A 20737-nucleotide genomic window follows, 5' to 3' on the forward strand; every position below is an offset into this window, starting at 1 on the left:
CATGTTTCTCTCTCACATTTATTCATTACCAGGAGAGAATTCTCTCTCTCTCTCTCTCTCTCTCTCTCTCTCTCTCTCTCTCTCTCTCTCTCTCTCTCTCTCAAAATTCAGGAAAATTCGAAGGCCCACGCATTCCTTCATCGTCTGTTTTCCAGACACAAAAGCGAGAAAAAAAAGGTAGAAAAGATGATGTCGGTGACTGAGAGACTTTTAAGAGAAAAAGAATAAAAAAAAAAACCAGTTTAACCTACGTGGCGTGGGATGTATTAGCGAGACATCAGATGACATCATCAACCCATGCATCACTGAGAACGGGGTGGGGGGGGAGGTAGAGGGGAGGGGATGTTGACATCAAGACTGGTTGTCAAGGGTTGTTTGGCAAAATACCGAAAACACGATTTTCCAATATTGACTTCCACTCAAGGGTTCTTTCAGCATTGTTTATTGAAGGTGGGTTTTTTTTTTTTTATGGCTGACATGGTCGATAGTTTGTGGACTTAATAGTTACCGGAAAATGTTAAAAGATACGTTGTTTTATGCTCGGGAAGCATAAAGATTTAAAAGTTTTAACATCAAGGTTTTGACAAAGCATTGATCAGAGAATTTTTTCAGAGGTCCTGCCTTATAACTTCCAAGGTATACAGAAAAATATATATTAAGAAAAATATTACTGGCGCTTAACAATGATACGACTGCAAAATGAGTGGCTATTACAGTACATTAAACAAACCAGCACGCTGTTTCAAGCTTGGCAAAGTCAACAAACTGAAAATATACAGACGAAATGCACATTCCGCTCTGGCGACGCTCACAGCGTTCGAACAGGTCAGTTCCACGAAGGTTAAAGAATTAAGAATTCCCCACAAATCACAACCATCTATCTCGCGCACCCCAGGAATAATCTTGTCCACAAAACACGGAGCTGCACTCTCAAACGCTCAAATGTGTGATACGAGATAGCCTTGTATTGAGTTCAAAATATGCAGTCATAATCTCCACTATTATTAGGTTGGTTTCCGCACTCTGGCGTCACAGCAATGGTCACAATCATGTCGACCGTTTAAATTCAAGTTCATAATCATTATCGTTTTTGTTAATACCAAAACTTAATGAAATTGCCTCCAACTGTTAAATACAAGATACCAGACATTAGCTATAATTCTCGGCAACCAAAAAAAAAATAATAAATCGTGCATTATAAAAAATGAACACAACTCACATTTTGCTTCCCAGAATTTTTGAAATTATATGTATGTGTATTTTTACACACACACACACACTATACACACACACACACACATATATATATATATATATATATATATATATATATATATATAAACATATATATATATAAATATATATATACACACACACACACACACACACACACACACATATATATATATATATATATATATATATATATATATATATATATACAAACCTTTTCATGGAAAACATACATACGACTTCTTTCATGAAAAGCAGCGAATCAATGTCCCTTCGTCATGATGTCAACACAAAATCGAAAAGTAAAAAAAAAAAAAAAAGATAAATACAATCACTGATAAGCCCAAAACATATTTATTCGAATAAATACAATAACAAATCCTTTGCCACTCTCAAAGGCTCGAAGCCCCATAAAACATACTTTGCATTTACACTCCACATCCTACTTGCAGACACACTTTTTCTTATATGTAAACAGGGGGGAACACACCCCACCCGTCCGTTCTCCCCCCGTCCTCCTCCTTCCATCACAAGAACAACCGCGCCCATGACACTTTAGCCTACGTGTGCGCAAGCGCGCTACACATACATAAATGCAAGTTACATACCAGGAAGTCAAGAGAAGTTTATAAAATATATATGAAACGCAAAACGTTAAATACAGCTGTAATAAATTTTCATTATCATTTATGTCAGCCTCAAATATGAAATTATTTAATTAATGAATACTGTAATACAATTTACAAGAGGAGAGAAAAGGATTAAAAACATTAGATTGCGAGTTTCATTTACTCATTGCAAAAATAAAAAAGAAGGAAATGACCAATTATCACATTATTCATATCTACGAAATCGCACAATACTGAAGCCGAACAGTAAGAGATAGAGAAATAAAAAGCATTCAGGAAATGTTTTAAATTCTAATGTAACAGAACACCACTCATTTTTTTTTTTTTACAGCACACAGTACATAATATTGATGTGTCTGCCCTTGTGAACCCGTTTTCGAAGAGAGAGAGAGAGAGAGAGAGAGAGAGAGAGAGAGAGAGAGAGAGAGAGAGAGAGAGAGAGAGAGAGAGAGTTACTTTCAAGGTACAGACGCAGGTGTGCAGGCGGATAGTGGCAAAAATTAATTCATTCCGATTTACCCTGATTATAACCAACCTGGACTATAAACTTGATATGAGAGAGAGAGAGAGAGAGAGAGAGAGAGAGAGAGAGAGAGAGAGAGAGAGAGAGAGAGAGAGAGAGTCATTCCCTTGGGATGAGGATCATCTCGTCCAGACTCTCTTGTTTTGGTGGTATACATATTAACAGAGTAATGAACACTAATATCCGTTTTTCTTTACTCTCTCTCTCTCTCTCCCTACCTTAGCTTCGACCCTCAACAGTCATCTAACAACCACCCAAATATTTTGCTGTTTCGGTTAACAGACCTACTGGGTTTTATGGAATTCGCCCACAAGCAGAGGCAGAGAGAGAGAGAGAGAGAGAGAGAGAGAGAGAGAGAGAGAGAGAGAGAGAGAGAGAGATGCACTCCACAAGGCGACACTAATGCAGGTGCGAGAGACTGACCAGTAAAAAATAAAGCGACAGAGAGAGAGAGAGAGAGAGAGAGAGAGAGAGAGAGAGAGAGAGTTGGCAAGGGGTACAAATTGTTCTGGAGTGGACATAATGGGCGGATTAATTTCAGTCTTTATATATAGCCTTGTTATGAATTAGACTTCTTTTACTTCTTTATCTTTAGGGTGGAGGAGTGATATAATAGGTGTTAAAATCGTCGGCTCTAGATGTTACCAATTATTCGCCATTTTTGCCTCTGCAATAAATAATTAGGATAAATTCAACAGCACAATAAACTGCTTGTTAAATATCAAGTTTTTTTACATTTACCAACTGCACTGAGTTCGACAAATGAGAACCAAGTTTCAAATAATTCATTCACAAGTCTCTAAAATTATACTAAACTTAACTGATTCTACATTTCATAGAAACGTAAAGAAGTATAAGCGATTAAAATGCGTCTAGGTTTCTTTCAAATTCTAATACTCTTTACCTTTAACACATTACCACACTTACGATACGCACTGACGGATGCCAGCTTAGTCTAGAACAACCTTTCAAGATAATCATAATATCCGATTGGAATTTAGTGATGCCGAGGGAATGACGAAAACGCTCATTAGAATTCAGTAATAAAAATGCAAATGAAGGTACATCAAAAGTTCAAAAGAAAACTTTTAATTATAGTCATGGTATTAATATGAATACTGATAACCACCAGACTAGTCACAGTCAGAGAGACATGATCAACCAACAGCATATATATATAAATTCCTTCTGGTATGTTGAATTAAACATGACGCATATTAGCCGTAAATGTCTATCACTAATCTTGTTAGGGAGAAGCTGATGTCTACGAATGAAAGGTAAACCGGTCTATCAAAAATAGATTTTTAAATAAGAATCAGCTGAACAGACGCTTACTAATAGACCCATACTAATCATAGAGAATACCTTGAAAACTATATTATCTTGCTGCTTAAAAACCGCACGTTTTTATCATATTATGATAAAAAAAACCGAGGAGAATGAGGAGGCAACAGATGTATGAAGAAGAAAATAAACGGGAGAGGATATTTTAGAAGGGATAAATGTAATAATTGAGGAGACGTAATCGAACGGTCCTCGAAGCAGGTGCAGGGCGGAGTCACTGGTCGGGACAAGTGTGGGTGTAAAGCCGTGTCGTTCGTATCCTTGCAAACTAGACTCCGGTTCTGATCAGGATCGCCTACGTTTTCAATTTAAACCTTGAATTTTGGGTTGATAATTATTACAAAATGCAAACTCCTCTTGAACAAATTTCCGTTTTGTTGTGGCAATGCGTACAAAATGAAAAAGGGGGTTATAAAAACCTCACTATACCAAATCCAAGCCGATGTTCACCCTTTCTGAAGAAATTCGTAGCGCAAACAAATCCCGCCAACACATCTCTTGTCTCGAGGTGTATTCTACTTTTTCGTTTATTTTTATTTCTATTTTGGCAGGTAACGAGGATAGGGTCTTACATCATCCTCTGCAATAGCATGCAATAAATTACACTCTTAGCAAGGCCGATAATTATATGGCACATAATGAAACAGCAATTATGGCAGTCAATTTGTTAAAAATATTTGGCGTGAGACTACGTAAGTCTTGGCGTGCACCAGGTTGTGTGCTCAGTTTTAAAAGACTTGCTTTTAGTTAAAAAGTCATAACAAGAAGAGATGCCAACAGTTCTAAAGTTTCGTGCAGATTTTTAAAGCAAGGCCATCGTTAACTTCAACATCGTGAATCAAAATGCCTTTGTAGAAACTGACTTATACAACTTTGTCAAGTAACCGAGAACAAAGACGTTTTCTGGCCGATCTAGACTCTAGCTATTTACTGTCTGGTGCTGTCGTTGAGAGTATACAGACAGAAGGCAGTAAGTTTGCACTGTCTTTATTGACACTGCTCTAAAATGTCCCATTTTAAAAATCGAAGACGCTTTAGATATTTATACCTGATAAAACTACGCAAACAGATACCTTTTCCAACCGTGCTTGGCTCATGAAGGCTTTACTAACAGATAGGCTAGTTGCAAGAGTTGATGTTGTAATATTTAATCATGAATTAATTTTTTCTGGAACCACTGCTTCCGAAATAAATACGAATTTAAGTTACCGTCCAATATCTGAGTCATTTTACCTAACTTCAAAGCCAATATAACATGAAAGGAGATTGTTTACAAGAAAAGAAACTGCTCCAACTGGCACAATCACCTGATATAACAATCAAGCAGGAATCCCCTGTTCTCTTTGGCGCGTGCGCGCTCACGCACTGCACACACTATATACACCATATATATATATATATATATATATATATATATATATATATATAATATATATATATATATATATATATATATATATATATATATATATATATATATATATATATATATATATATATATATATATATAATATAAGCCAGTTTTCATTTACTGCCCTTTTCATCAACCTCCATTCTCTCACCTGTCTGCCACCTGCTAAATTTTCCTTCCCCTTTTCCTGTTTTCCCACCATCCTCGATGCTATTATCATCTTCCTCTTCATTCACCGACCTTCCCAGCTCCCCCTCCCTCTCTTTCCCCCTCTCCTCTCTCCCACTCTACCACCACCTCCCCTCCCCCCCTCCCAGGTGGGCCTGACCACCCACGCGAGTCCTTGTCCCTGGCAGAGAGATGCAGCTCGAGGCAGAGCGTCTGTTTACATGTGGACCCCAGACAGACTTTTGCCATCTCTCTCTCTCATATGAAAGACGTGTGCTCCCCGACGCTGCTGCAAAATACTCAAGTCCTCCCTTTTATGGTCAACGCGAAATAAGCCGCATGCTCCCTGTACCCTCCCCCACCCAATGACCAAGTCACGTCCTTCCCCACGACCTAGGTGGTGCGGGGGGGAAGGGGGTGGTTAAGAGCAGGTTGTGATAGTGTTGAATCAACGTCTCTTTACTCAGGTTCCTACTGGGAAGCACATCCACCCCCCTACCTCCCCACTAGTGGAACCCCCAGCCAAGACACCCCAAAGGAGGGTACAACCCCCCCCTCACTAGCATCCCAGCCTCCTAAAACCAGCTCTCGAGAGGACTATGTAAGCGTCCTGTAACAGAGGACTCCTTGTAGACAAAACGTCCCGATGTAACGACTTTATCCTTGAAATATTCTTTCGTGGTCAAATGACTTGCTTTGATTTGTTTTGCAACAGACTGCTGTTCTGGGAACGTTGCAGGATTAAGGGATAGATATTTCTCTCTCTCTCTCTCTCTCTCTCTCTCTCTCTCTCTCTCAAATACAAATGCATATATGTATATACACACATATGTACTGTGTGTATGTATGTGTGCGTGTATATATATATATATATATATATATATATACACATATACATACAGTATATATAATGTATGTGCTTATGCTTTAGATAAGTTCTGTCATGATGTAAAGGTTGTAATGACAACAACAATATTAGATATATATATATATATATATATATATATATATTATATGTGTGTGTGTGTGTGTGTATGTATGATGAATGATGTATGTGCTTATGCTTTAGATAAATTCTGTCATGATGTAAAGGTTGTAATGCCGACAACAACAACAACAACAACAACAACAACAATAATAATAATAGATATTTTCTCAATATAAAGAAGCTTTATTCCCATAATTCAGAAAGGTTTCAAGGTCGAGATACGATCAAAACAGCATCTTCTACTTAACAACAAAGTGCTAGAGACTCCAGGTACCTTGACAAAGGCTTCTACGGGTAATGACCCACAAGATAAACAAATTCTGCTTATAACAATTGTAAATAAGAGGCATAACCACGCAATAATATTATTGCAAAACATTAAAAAGGTCACACTGCAACACGCGACCTAAAGTTTTCATCATGATATTTTGAATATTATTATTATCAGTATTATTATTATTATTATTATTATTATTATTATTATTATTATTATTATTATTATTATTTGTAAGAATGCATTACGGAGACGGAAGAAACTGGAATACAAAAGGATTCCGAATGTATTTAAATACACACAACATTTTAAAGATACATTTCATGATAGTTCACTTCAGCGCTTCACAAAACGAGCGTTTGAAATCTGCTGACGAATGCCAAAAACGGCCAGAGATGAGTAAAAAGTAAAAAAAAAAAAAAAAAAAAAAAAAAAAAAAGCTAACATGCAAAAATGACTTGTGCAAGTAAAAACACAATAAACAAAAGGCTTATCTAGATACACACGTCTCGCAAATACAGTTTCAAGTAAATATAAGATTTGGAGGGAACGATCAAATAAAGGCAGCTTACAAAGACAAACCCAACGACTTCCCATGAGACTGTAGATCCCAGATGCCATGGAGAGAGAGAGAGAGAGAGAGAGAGAGAGAGAGAGAGAGAGAGAGAGAGAGAGAGAGAGACTTCATAACTGAAATTAAAATATACAAATTGCATGGCTAAGCGCGCCATACAAAAACCACTTGACACGACGAAGATAATAATAATAATAATAATAATAATAATAATAATAATAATAATAATAATAATAATAATAAAATTTATGCCCAAACATTCACAACCAAACCTTCGTTAAAAAGTATGGAAATAAATAAACATAAATAAAAAATAAATAAATAAATAAAAGAACTACAGGAGACTGTTATCAATTAAAGTTTGTGTTTACCGAAAGACAGGTGATGTCAGATACCCACCCAACACAGGGGGGTTGGGTTGGGATCTGAATAAACACCTCGCAATTACAAGGCAGTTCTTGAACATCTGAAATACTGCGGCCATGGCCTTCGGAAGGGCATGGCTATAAGTCGTCTTTTAACTGCTATGCCCAGCCATGACGTCATATTGATTACACAGCATTTTAAACCATATATAAGTACATACACACATAAATAACATAAAACGTACCATTACCTCGTCCATCCATAGCAGTCACAAATAAAAGACCTTGTCCGCCTTATCTTCCAAGATAAACCTCTGTACTCACAGTAGCGATGATAACAAAAATAGGGCACATGATACCACAAAATAACTGCACTTGTTTTAAAATATCCGGCACTTAACAAACTTGTTTAAAATATCTGGCACTTGATAACGGAAGCAAGGCAACCACTGCACTGTTCTTAAGAATTTAAGTTCTCTCAATAGGAAGGATCACCAGACTGAGTGAATATATTCGAACACCAGAACGTAAGTGGCTGACTATAGGCTCGTGCCCAAGACGTTGGGCCTTGCATCACTCGAGCTAAGTTGGGCACCTCGCAGGTCACCAGCGAGTATCAACGTGTTCTTGGCACCCGCCCACGTCGTGGCCTCGAGTGTGAATCATAATTAAAACATGAATTGATAACAGGATTCAAACACGTACTGAACATACGGAGCTGTATATGCAATGGGAAGAGGGAGAAAAAACAATACCACAACAACACGAAAAGAACATTAGTAATTATGAATGAAGGCAAAAAGACTAAAACGTAGGTTATAAAATGTACTCGCCAAATGAGAGAGAGAGAGAGAGAGAGAGAGAGAGAGAGAGAGAGAGAGAGAGAGAGAGAGAGAGAGAGAATCTTTTTATAATTCCAGTTCAAAAATTGATAATTTGAACGAATGAACTGTAGCTCTAAAAAATTTTCATAAACAAAAAATAGAGAGAGAAAGAGAGGAAGAGAACGATGAGGAAGGGTATAATGACGAAGATTTGGGTAATGTAACCTTGAGTTCTGCAAATAGGGTCAGCAAACCAAAGGCAGCCATCAAATAAACATCACAGTATTACGCCTACATGCTCTGCACAAGCTGCACCACAAGCAAGGATTTTCCTTCCTCGCTGAGAGAGAGAGAGAGAGAGAGAGAGAGAGAGAGAGAGAGAGAGAGAGAGAGAGAGAGCTATAGAAGAGTGATAAACCTGCGTGCAACATTAATGAACTGAACGTGATGGAGAAAGACAAGAAAATTGGAATACCTAATTATCTGGAAAACAGCTGAATAATGATGGTCCATATATATATATATATATATATATATATATATATATATATATATATATATATATATATATATATATATATATATATATATATATATAACTGTAACTGTATGCCTGTCATATATCTTGTCCCCTCTACATAATTCTGTTAAAACAAAGAAAATTTCAACACCCATACGTTACAATAAAAAAAAAAAAAATCCGACTTAATCAAGAATGTCGCAAATAAGAATGCAAAGAATTCTGTAATCTAATTTATATTACAGGGGGGGATGACAGGGAGAGAGTGCCATTAATACCAATCTCATGACGTCATTACACTGACGCCACAAACCCAGGGCACAGTTGGCCTAGCATGAACTCCGTGACGTCAGCACACTGAAGCGACACGTGGCTTGCATACTGAGAGCCTCCACAATGGAATGTGCAAGTCCGCGATGAATGAACATCAGTTAAATGTTATTACGTCAATGCAAATAGCATGTGATTATCAATTTCGATGCAACGTTCAGTATAGTTTATCATGAATTACATTCTAACACAACTTTATTGTCTGAGATTTTGAGTAAAACAGAAAATATTTAATTTACGTCGAAGGCCAAGCGCTGGGACCTATGAGGTCATTCAGCGTTGAAAAGGAAATTGAGAGTAAAAGGTTACAGTGATGTAACTGGAGTTGCACTCCGACAATTGTTAGGAGAGGCTGAACAATAAAATGGAAGAAAGAATATGAATGGAGGTGAATTAAAATGAAGGAAGAGGGTTGCAGCTAGGGGCCGAGGGGACGCCGCACAGAACCTTAAGTAATGCCTACAGTGCTCCACGCGTGAGGTGCACTGACGGTACTACCCCTCTACGGGGCATTGCGGTTACGATAAAGAAATAAGGTATGATATTTTAATGCCTCCATCTTCAAAACAGACAGAGAGACAGACAGACAGACACCACCACACCTAAGCAACATGACAGAATGCCTCGAATTCCCAAAGCCATTCACGGAACACGAGGGCCAATCCCAAGGCTTCTAAAAGCCCCAAGCACCGTTTTGTTTTCCCAAATTGTTGAAATAACAAAAGAATAAAGGAAATGTTAGGGGAAGGCTGAAGAGGAGATCCTCGCACTGTAAACCCTTCGAAGTATTTCGCTAATTCTCAGGATGTCTCTCAGCGGAAGAATGAATCACAAGACGCTTTCAGAGAAAGCTTCTTGAAAGGAATCAAGTGTGTGTGTGCAGTGAGCCTGAACGCCAAGTGTGACATTTCTTTTGTATTTGGCCAGAAAATTTACAAACACACACAAAAAAAAAAAAAAAAAAAATTTTGGCCGCTAAGGAGAGCTTTTTCTATAAGTGAAAAGTCGTGGAAGAAATATATTTGTAACTATCCAAAAAACTGTATAGATGGCACTTAGCATAAACCTACTAAAATTTCATACGGGAAAAACAAACATGAATCTAATAAGTGCCAAACCACTGGACCCTCCTAAAACATTTCTCCAATCACAAGTAGGTCTCTCAAAAGAAGTTTTATCAATATCTAGTGGAAGGAATGGGACTGATAAAGCAAAGCCTTCCCAAAAAATTACTTTTCCATTCCCGTGGGGTGACTTAATTTTCCATAACAGTAATACAATAGTCCTCCCAAGCCTACACGTAATTTAGGCATGAGTTTGTCAACCCTTACCCTTAAAACTTCACTGGTCCTGTGGAGAGACTCCTAAAAACAAGATCAGAAAAAACTCGACCCAAAAAAAAAAAAAAAAAAAAAAAAAAAAAAAAGATTTTTCAAACGTGCGAAAAAAATACGCATGAGCTTGCAACCCTCTCCCCCTTAAAATCATTCTGGCCCTATTAGGCACCCTTCGGCCATCCCCCCAAAAAAGTAATACCCTCTTGGCTTTTGGGGAGACTCCCCCTGTTCTTTTTTTTTTTTTTTATAAAAAGGAAAAGCCATCACGGAAAGTAATATCTTAAACCCTTGGAACAGCCTGTTGTCATCGGCGTCGCTGGCGAAATCTCACGCTCGGAATCCCGGAATCCCGGACATTTGGCCAAGGGGATTATTTTTCCTTCCTCCCCGAGAAATGACTCATGGCCCGAGCCTCTCACATATTCGATGATGGGGAGAGAGAGAGAGAGAGAGAGAGAGAGAGAGAGAGAGAGAGAGAGAGAGATCATCTACAAAGAAATGACATAATTATACGGTAAACTTTTGAGAGAGAGAGAGAGAGAGAGAGAGAGAGAGAGAGAGAGAGAGAGAGAGAGAGAGAGCAGAATCAACTATGAAGAAATTAAAAACTACGGTAGACGTAACTAATAATTCTAATTATTCAGAATGAGGACTCATGCACTAAGCATGCCATTCAGCTGGTTATGCAAATTCCTATATAATAGTCTGTCAATACAGTAGCACCTTAAATAACATTACGCCCATATACCCTAATGAAAACCATCTAAATGGGAAATTCATTACATCGACATACACACGAAACAACTGACCAGTTCCGTTCACATTCTAAAATTTCCTATTCACGAAATTACTCGTAAAATGTCGTAACTCCAATCCTTCTATCTCCGACCAGCCAGACATTCCAAAACGGTTACTTCCGCCTTTCGGAGAACTCCGAGGGGGTGGCCGCTTCAATTGGCGTCTAGGACCTTCAGATAAGAATCCTTTCATTCGATTCCCGTACCTGGGGGTCCTCCATCCGTCCTTCCTTTACATCCTACGCACTTTATAGCGTTCCAAGTTGCCAAGGATGCAACCAGTTCCTACCGAGGTACGCTTTTTGAATGGAAATGCTCTCTTCAAAGGATTTCTTTCCCCTCAAACTTTTAACAAAAAAAAAATAGGGAAAACATTTACAGGTCATTCATTACGAATGTCATAATCCCAATCTCTTAAGAACATATAAAGGATTGTTAATTCTTTTTTTCAAAAGGCGGGACGGGCGTTGAAGGCCGCACAAAGAACAGATTAATCGTAATTCATCAACTGATTGATTTTCCTTGCAAGAGGGGCGGATCAGATGATCGTTGGACAAACAAATGTCCCTAAAAGACGAAATTGAACAAATTTACACGAATGAAATACAACGTATAAAAATATGGGTTAACTTCAGTGTATGTCTCAGGTAAAAAAAATAAATAAATAAGCAGCGAAAGTAAAAAAAAAAAATATTAATATTCTGCTAAACATATTTCACAACTGATCAGAAGTTAACATAATCTTTAAAAACAAAATGGATATCAGTATTCTCACGGAGCTCCTGATATTTACCTACGACCTTAAAAAAACTCAAAACATTTTACAATGACAAGAAAATAATAACTCCCTCTCGTACTCACGCCCACTTCTAGATCTCTATCTCAACAAAGGCCCAAAGCTTTATACATCCTGATCCACGCGGTGATGAGATTATAACGACGCAGACGAAGCTGGAGGAGTCCTGTCATCTGAGGGGACGAGAGGGGGAGCGAGAGGGAACTCTAGATCAACTTACAACTTTCCTTCTCTCGTCTTTCTCTCCCAGGGATCGACAAGTGGTGTTATTTAAAACCCCAAACACTACTACTACTATTACCAAAAGCCCTACTTATCCCAGCACTCATTTGCTTATCTTATGCATTCCAATGTCTCTCTCTCTCTCTCTCTCTCTCTCTCTCTCTCTCTTCATGTATACAGCTACTATTTAAAATGCTTGATTTTAGATGGTTTATTTAGAAATTCACATTACGTTTTTGAAATTTACCTAGATTTTTTTTCAGCAATTCACATTACAATTTAGAAGTTTATTTAGAAAATTTTTCAGAATTTCACATTACAATTTAGAAGTTTACTTAGAACATTTTCAGCAATTCACATTACAATTTAAAAGTTTACTTAGAAATTTTTCAGAAATTCACATTACAATTTAAAAGTTTACTTAGAAAAACTTAGAAAATTTTCAGAAATTCACATTACAATTTAGAAGCTTATTTAGAAATTAAAATTGCAATTACAGAAATTAAGACCAATCTTTCACCTCTAATGGTCTCCTTTCGACCCAGACTGTTTTCCCATCACGGTCTCCAAACTCACAAAAAACAACAACAGCAAAGTACTCCCATTTCATCTAAAGTAATCGCTCTTTATCTCCGCCATCCTCAACCTCGTTTTGAAACACGTGCGAAAACCCAATCACTCACTCTTCCCCTTTTGTTTCCCCTCTATCACCCCTTCTTCCTGGATCCACCCTACCCCCTTCCATACGCGCCCTTAATCAGCCATACCCTTTCCTGACCCCTACCAACTCGAAGGGCTTCTTCGCTCTCTCTCTTTCTCTCTCTCCGTCGCCACCCCTCGCTGAGAAAAACGAAGGGGGGAGGAAAAAAGGCATTAAAAAGAGGGGTAGAGGCTCGGTCTGAGAGGCCGGGAAAGGCAACAACGAGGGCCCATCTTGGGAAAAAAAGGGAGCAAAAAAATTAGGAAAACACGTGCACAAAAAATCGTTCACACACTTTTCGCCAAACGGGAAGGAGTTCGTGCGAAAAGTCGCCCGTACGTGTTTGGTCTTGAAAAGGGGGATTCTTCCTTGAATTTCTTTCTTTTGTTTGTGAATGATGTTACAGCATCCTATGTAACAAATGTAATTCTGAATCTTTACTGTATCGTATTAATTAAGTGAAAAATACCAAGGATTGTAATATCTTAGTAAAATTTTTGGTAGATATCAATGTTACTGCAGTCATAAGCATTACCATTACAATAACTTCTATTATCCTTCCTATTATTAATATCACTATAGGCACTATCATTAATGCCACTCTACGCAATGAACATATTCTTAGAAAACAAAGCAAACGACACTTGACTTAGCTAGAATAGCTTCCAGGGAACAGAATGCCACACGTGGAAAGATAAAAATAGGGGCCAAAAGTAATATACTACCACACCGATATCCAAAATACGAGCATAACTGGATAGGAAAACAAAAGAAGATGAATTTGGAACAATTCAGCCAATAACAAAGTATCCAATAATATTCTATTACAAGAAAGTGGAAACGTTATGTAACGAAATGTTGCAATAATTTTATAAAAAAAAGTAACTTCGTTAAATAAAAGCGGTTTACATTTTTCAAGGCTCTAAGCAACGATCAAACTCGACAACAGCAATACAAAGATATAATAATAATAATAATAATAATAATAATAATAATAATAATAATGATAATAATAATTACTAGCACGCTGCACAGAAAAATGACAACCCCGCAACTTCACAAACGTACACACACACACACACACACACACTTCATGGTCTTATTTCATAAGCACAAATCACTTTGCAAAGCGCATGCTGGTAGCACGCCCTATTGAACTGCAAAGAACATGCTGGTATTAATAAAGGTGCCATCATGGGCTGCAATCACTTTTTAAAAAGCCAGGCTTTGACCTCTACAGGTTATGATTGCAGGGAATTGTATACAGTAAGTGTGTGTGTGCGTGTGTGTGTGTTTGAGCGAGCGCGCGCAAGCAAAAACATATACGCACAGAAGCATTTAAACCTCATTTTCTTATACAAAGCAAACACAGGTGACACACTGCAAAGAAGAAAGAAGCAAGGGTCTACAGAGAGAGAGAGAGAGAGAGAGAGAGAGAGAGAGAGAGAGAGAGAGAGAGAGAGAGTGGGGGGTGGACAGAGATGGTGAATTAAAATGGGGTGGGGGGGGGGAGAAGGAGTAGGATTTTCTTTCCACCTCCTCCAATGTCTCGAATTTCGTTTCAAACATCCTGTGGCGGTGGCGACAGTTGGAAACCCATTGTCACGTGACCTGGCTACGTCACGCGTCTAGCTGCCTTAATAATGGGAGAGCGCTGAATGACGAGATGGACTGGTTTGGAGACGGGAACAGAAATTAAGGGCTAATAACAGAGATGAATTGACTTAAGTGTGCGTTGACTACAAGAAATACACACATCCTCAAACTGAAGTTTTATTTGTATAAAACATCGGCCATGTTTTAGAAAGTTTATCCAGTATGAATCCCCCATCCCCCCAAAAATAAGAATAAAATCGTATATTAATAACACGTTTATGAGTAATCAATGTGACAATGACATGAAAAGCGACACTAAGATCTAATTCCCCTTACGTAAGGGCAACTGCACAAACATGTTCGCGTACATCATTACTATATTTTTTATTCAATGTGGCATTCCTATAGGCTGCCACCTGGATCCTACAGCATAAATGGTGACCTTATTCTTTTTTTTTTTTTAGTAGCTGTAATTTTGGTTATCCGTGTACGATGAGAAAAAATCATATTCAAATGATATAATTCGGTTCAAATTATGTATTTAAATTATGCATGCATGTTTGTAGCAGATAGGTTTCTTTATATGAAGTATTATGTATGTACAGTTTAGTTAAGTAATCCAAAATTCATTTATATAGTGATATATTTCTACTGTATAAAAATAGGGACCCACAACTAAGTAATATATAGACATTACTCATGTTTATCCCAGTGATTCATCAAAATTGTGCATCATTTAGGTTAGTAAGGACAGATAATTACGTACAAACGTATTTATGTATAAAACACACAAACCACCACATTAATTAAATAACCTGCTTTTCGAATATATTAATTACATCCCCATACCATTCTCCGTAATGTGCCTTTATATACCAAGCACATGACAGCATTATATACGCAATGAAAACTGCGTTGCAGAGAGAGAGAGAGAGAGAGAGAGAGAGAGAGAGAGAGAGAGAGAGACTCAACCCCAAGAAACCATATCGGATGTCATGTCAGTCAACACATGCTGTAAGAAAAAACGCTAGCTTGTATCATTACCGTTGTCATCATTATCATCATCATGGAGTAATGACAGTCGTAATAACTCCAATAACACTGATAACACTTCCAAAACTACATATTGTATGATTGAAGGTATCAACAGATATTTCACATCTAAACATAGCAACAAGGTATCTACAAAAACTCAAAGTAATATAATAATAATAATAATAATAATAATAATAATAATAATAATAATAAAAAACAAACACCAGGAAATACTAAATACTAATGGCATCATAATAGACGTATTCTATTACAAGCTGTTACCACAAAATCAGAAATTTAGTGGCATACCGAGGAAAGGTATGAAAATATGACTGGCTAATAATATTGCCAAATTTAAAATGACGATCATAAACGTGTTCAATACCACTTAAAAAAAAAAATAGTTGGGAACGAATCTTACTCCAATAAAAAAATAAAATAAAATCGAATCCTTACGTGAATCCGTCACCACCTGGCTAAACGGCCGAGCTCGGCAAATGTAAACAGATGACATTTGTCTGTCTGCACTTAAAATCAAGCGCCCACCGCCGAGTCCCAGGCAATAAACAAAATCAAAGGTGCCATTGCAAGGCGTGATGACACGCCCTTTCGAATAGATCGAATACATAGTTGGAAAACATTCAAACTAAGAAAAGCAAAATTTAAATCATATATATATATAAATATATATATATATATAATATATATATATATATATATATATATATATATATATATATATATATATATATATATATATATATATATATATATATATATATATATATATAGAGCTGTTGTCGGAGGTTCGAATCCGCCAGGTGACTGACCACTTATTAATTGTAACTGGCCTTCGGTATAATTTCCGAGATATAGAGTGAGTTACACGTTAAACGACATTCGTAGCTTAATGTCTGCGAATATAAAAAATTGTCACAGTGATATGATAAAAAGCCATATATATGTATATATATATTATGCTTCTCCAATCTACAGTAGAAAACACACAGAGAGCATAGGTAGCGCACCTCACGAGCTAAACGAACCATGCTACGTTGTCATAAAAATATATCAATATCTGGGGTATGTCACGAAGCATCAGTATATCCTGAGAGAAGGCGATGGATAAGGGTGATGGTTTGGTTGGGGTCAGGGGTTGGGGTGAGGTGGGGAACTGGGGGGATGGAATGGGTTTGAGTCTGTCAGTCGATTGATGGAGTAGACGTGCCTTCTGACGCATGGGTTTTTGGGAGCATGGCTTCTACCCCCCGGGAGGGCATGTGACACTAAAAATACGGATTTCAGTGCTGTCGATTTCTCGAGTGGCAGAAATGAATGAAAGAGAAATTAATGGATGCTAAATACGAGCTTGTTTTCATGAGTTAGAAAAAATACTGCCTAAATTGTTTATGGCACTGAAAAGCAAATAAATATGTCTTGAAAAGTAAATAAATACACTTTGACCCATATGAAATCATTAAAGCACTAAAAACACAATTAAAAAACATTGCCTGATTTAAATTACTATAAAATTCTCTTTGGCAACATATAGTCTGTATTTGCAGTTCCTGAATTCAGGATGCTGATTTCAGCGCACACGTCTTCTCCCCCAGCTTTGGAATTTCTACAATGCTTCTGTATTCCAGTTTATGTGCTCTCTCTTTTTGAAGATACTTAAGTAGTAAGAGACGTATCTACCGTTTCCTCACGGGTTAGAAACAGCTTCACCTTCCCCTTCGTCTTCAGCTTCAGGCCTGGGCTACATAAGAGGTCATAGTTGCCCCTAACAACGGCCTTCACCAGCAGGCCTTTTGGTCAATCTCCTGGGTTACATAAAGGACACGATCTGCCCGCCCCGTCGGCCTCTTCTTATCAAGAGCCACCGGGATCTGTCAACAGAGTTACAAAAATCACACGAACCAGAGTATAGAGGGAACCCGATCCAATGGCCGTTGGATCGATGCAAACCTGTTTTAGCTGCTAACTCGACCGCAAACACACTGGGATCATCGGAGCATGAGAGTTTGGATGATCGGAGAATGCTCACGCTCAAAGAGCTTGGGCTTGGAGCATTTCAGTGTTTCCTCGTGTGTGTGTGTGAATGTGTGTTCTTAACAATGTAATCAAGAGTGATGGTGAGACACATCCCCCAACAGAGTACATATAAACCAAATGGTATTACTTTATACTCGCTTGCTTTATACACGATTAAAATACAGAAATAAATACACATACACACTATCCTGGCTATGACCCACTAGCTGACTAACAACCAGGTGCATAATTCAATGCTTAGGTCAATGGGGCCATACTGAACGTGCCCAAAGACATTCCTCATTCCCACAGCCGGATATGTGGGTATGTCTGTGTATGTGTGCACCTCATAACAACTAAAACTATAATGAAAATACATTAACATATGAACATATGAAATCAGTTCAGTTAACACTCACAAATCCTTGTTTTCTTTCGTCTCGTGAACTGTGTTGCTTACCTGTAAAAGAAAAGAAAAGAATTAGACAACTTGTTAAGTAATTCTGTATGCAAAGAAGTTAAATAAAAATCTAATTTTACTGACAAATGACTGCAAATTTTCAACGGAAGACGACAAGTCTAAAAGATAAAGTTTTCCTTGGGGACTAAAGTCCCTCTTCCTATCACTTTTTACGCTCCCATCAGGCCTGGGCAATGTAAAGACATTAGGTTACCTGCCCAAACCCCGCGTTGAACTAAATATGCTCTTATCCAAGCCCAAATAAAACTACATCTTTATGTCTAAATCTAGAAGCATCTCTTTCAGCAGTTCAGATAAAACCAGTTCCGCTGCAACAAGGGAGAGCCCTTTGTAACTGGGTAACGGAACCAGAGGCAGTTCTGTCGAAAATGCGAACAGATCAGATAAAATAATCGAAGCCAGTTTATCTCGACGAAACCAATACCTGTTCGCCAAGGTTACACAACGAAGCTGCCCACGCTTACCCCAGAGTGCTTGTGGTGAGAGCAAAGATAAAACACGGAACTATGAAGCGTTATCGGCAAAATTTAATATGGCTATAAAAGAGCTAACATGAAATGTATATTCAAAAACAAGACTGGCACAAAAGTTCACTAAAAACCGGAGGGTTTTTGGTGAATAAAAAAAGGCGGACACGATGGAGAGAGTAAAATTTTTCCAAAAACCTACAACATGATGGTCAAAGACGGAAGTATAATAAAAAAAATCTATGGATTCGCAAAATCCCATCAAAAGCAAGTCATTACTAAACAACACAGAAAACACTTTCCAAAATGCTAGTTCACAAACACTGAAAAAAACATGAAAAATAAGAAAAGCGTCCTCCCCCCAAAAAAAAAGAGCTTTACAGAGAATTTAACCAACCCTCACACCCCCCTCAAAAAAGGAGCTTTACAGTGAATTTTAACCAACCCCACCGCCCAAAAAAGAGCTCTACAAAGAATTTTAACCACCCCACCGTAACCACGCCCATCCCCAAAAAAAGAGCTTTACAAAGAATTTTAACCAACTCCCCAAAAAAGAGCTTTACAAAGAATTTTAACCAAACCCCACTCCCCAAAGAAAGCGCTTTACAAAGAATCTTAACCAACCCCCACTCCCCAAAAAGAGCTTTACAAAGAATTTTAACCAACACCCCCAAAAAAAAGAGCTTTAAAAAGAATTTCAACTAACCCCACCAAAAAAAAAGCTTTACAAAAGAATTTTAACAATCCCCGCCCCCACAAAAAAAAAAAAAGCTTTACAAAGAATTCTAACCAACCCCACCCGCCTCCAAACAAGAGAAAAATTGAACTCCTCCGAAGCTTCAAAAAGGGTGAAACTAGAGAAGATCTTATCGCACCCAGTCGACGAAGCACTCCGGTATCTGATACCCTCGAGATATGCCTCCGAGTACGATTGCCAATACACAGGATAATTGCCTGGAGATTCACGGCCGATTTCAATTGTCGTAGCTTCTTGCAAGGTATTGTGTCAACTAATCCTTTTAATTCACTTCTGGCCAAGAACTCCTGAATTCGACGTGCAAACGGTATGATAATTTATATCTTTCTGATAATTTACATCTATAATTTTTTTTCTGCCAGACTGTGGAATTGTGTACGTCCTTCCCTCTTTCCTGCATCAAAATATTTAAGAAGACACTTTAAAATCACTTATTTGCCATCACTTGACACAAAGAATCCCATGCAAACACAAATCTCTTAGTCTTGTCACCACAAAATAGAAAAAAAAAAGATTCTTTGGGAGAAAGACAGACAGAGAGAAAGAAGTATGGTCCCAACATACCTGCTTTCAACACTTGCTAAACGGGGACATAAATTACAAAAACTGCAGCACTTCTCCGATCAATCTCTCTACACGTTACAGGTGCGTCCGACCCTAGGATTTTATTTTTTTACTCGGCATATTCATGTATTTCAAGGTTCCAACATACAAGAAGAAGAGGAGAAGGAGGAGGAGGAGGAGGAGGAGGAGGAGGGACGAGACCAGTGTCACCACAACTCGGAAAAAATGATCTAAAAGACAGAATTAAGCCGTAAGCAGTCACAACGCCCTTGAGGAGTCGATTTGAAAAAAAAAAAAAAGCCTAGGAAATTAATCCTGAGAGAGAGAGAGAGAGAGAGAGAGAGAGAGAGAGAGAGAGAGAGAGAGAGAGAGAGAGAGAGAGAGAGATTAACTTTCTAAAGAAGGGTATATATTTCATCTCGAGTACAAAATAGGTACACAAGGGAAAGCCAAGCATTCTCAGACTGGTGGCTTCAAGCGGCACAGCAAAAGATAAGTTATTCAACACTTGTTTATTCTCGTGATTTTCAGCGAGACTGGACGGAGAGATAATAAATAAGGAGATTAGACGACAACAATAATTATGGCTTTTTGATACAATTCTCTTAATATAAAAATAATTTCAAAAATAAAGAACAACTAATTGCAATAATTTTTCTCCAAAATATTCCATGATTATCATCGAAGCCTTGAAAATGTAATATATATACCCAGCATATCTCGATATAATAATAATGATAATAATTTTCGATTTTTACCAGAAGGTA

At 37.7% G+C, this 20737-nt stretch overlaps 1 protein-coding gene across 42 annotated transcripts in view; it reads right to left on the reverse strand.

The window, feature by feature from the left end:
- Positions 1–20737, reverse strand: part of rols (rolling pebbles) — a 605989-nt gene that overhangs the window by 45547 nt on the left and 539705 nt on the right. For 2 of the 42 annotated variants that reach the window (XM_067097898.1, XM_067097891.1), the window contains exon 1: positions 7762–8089. The exons of 33 other annotated variants lie outside the window; for them this stretch is intronic. In XM_067097898.1, the coding sequence (XP_066953999.1) occupies positions 7762–7774 (13 nt within the window). In that variant the 5' untranslated portion in view covers positions 7775–8089. Of the gene's footprint in view, positions 1–7755; positions 8109–20737 lie in introns of those variants that run through there. 7 more of the 42 variants (XM_067097871.1, XM_067097864.1, XM_067097870.1 and 4 more) reach the window with 6 other exon arrangements.

Source organism: Macrobrachium rosenbergii, chromosome 54 (assembly GCF_040412425.1).
Source record: "Macrobrachium rosenbergii isolate ZJJX-2024 chromosome 54, ASM4041242v1, whole genome shotgun sequence".
Lineage (NCBI taxonomy): Eukaryota > Metazoa > Arthropoda > Malacostraca > Decapoda > Palaemonidae > Macrobrachium > Macrobrachium rosenbergii.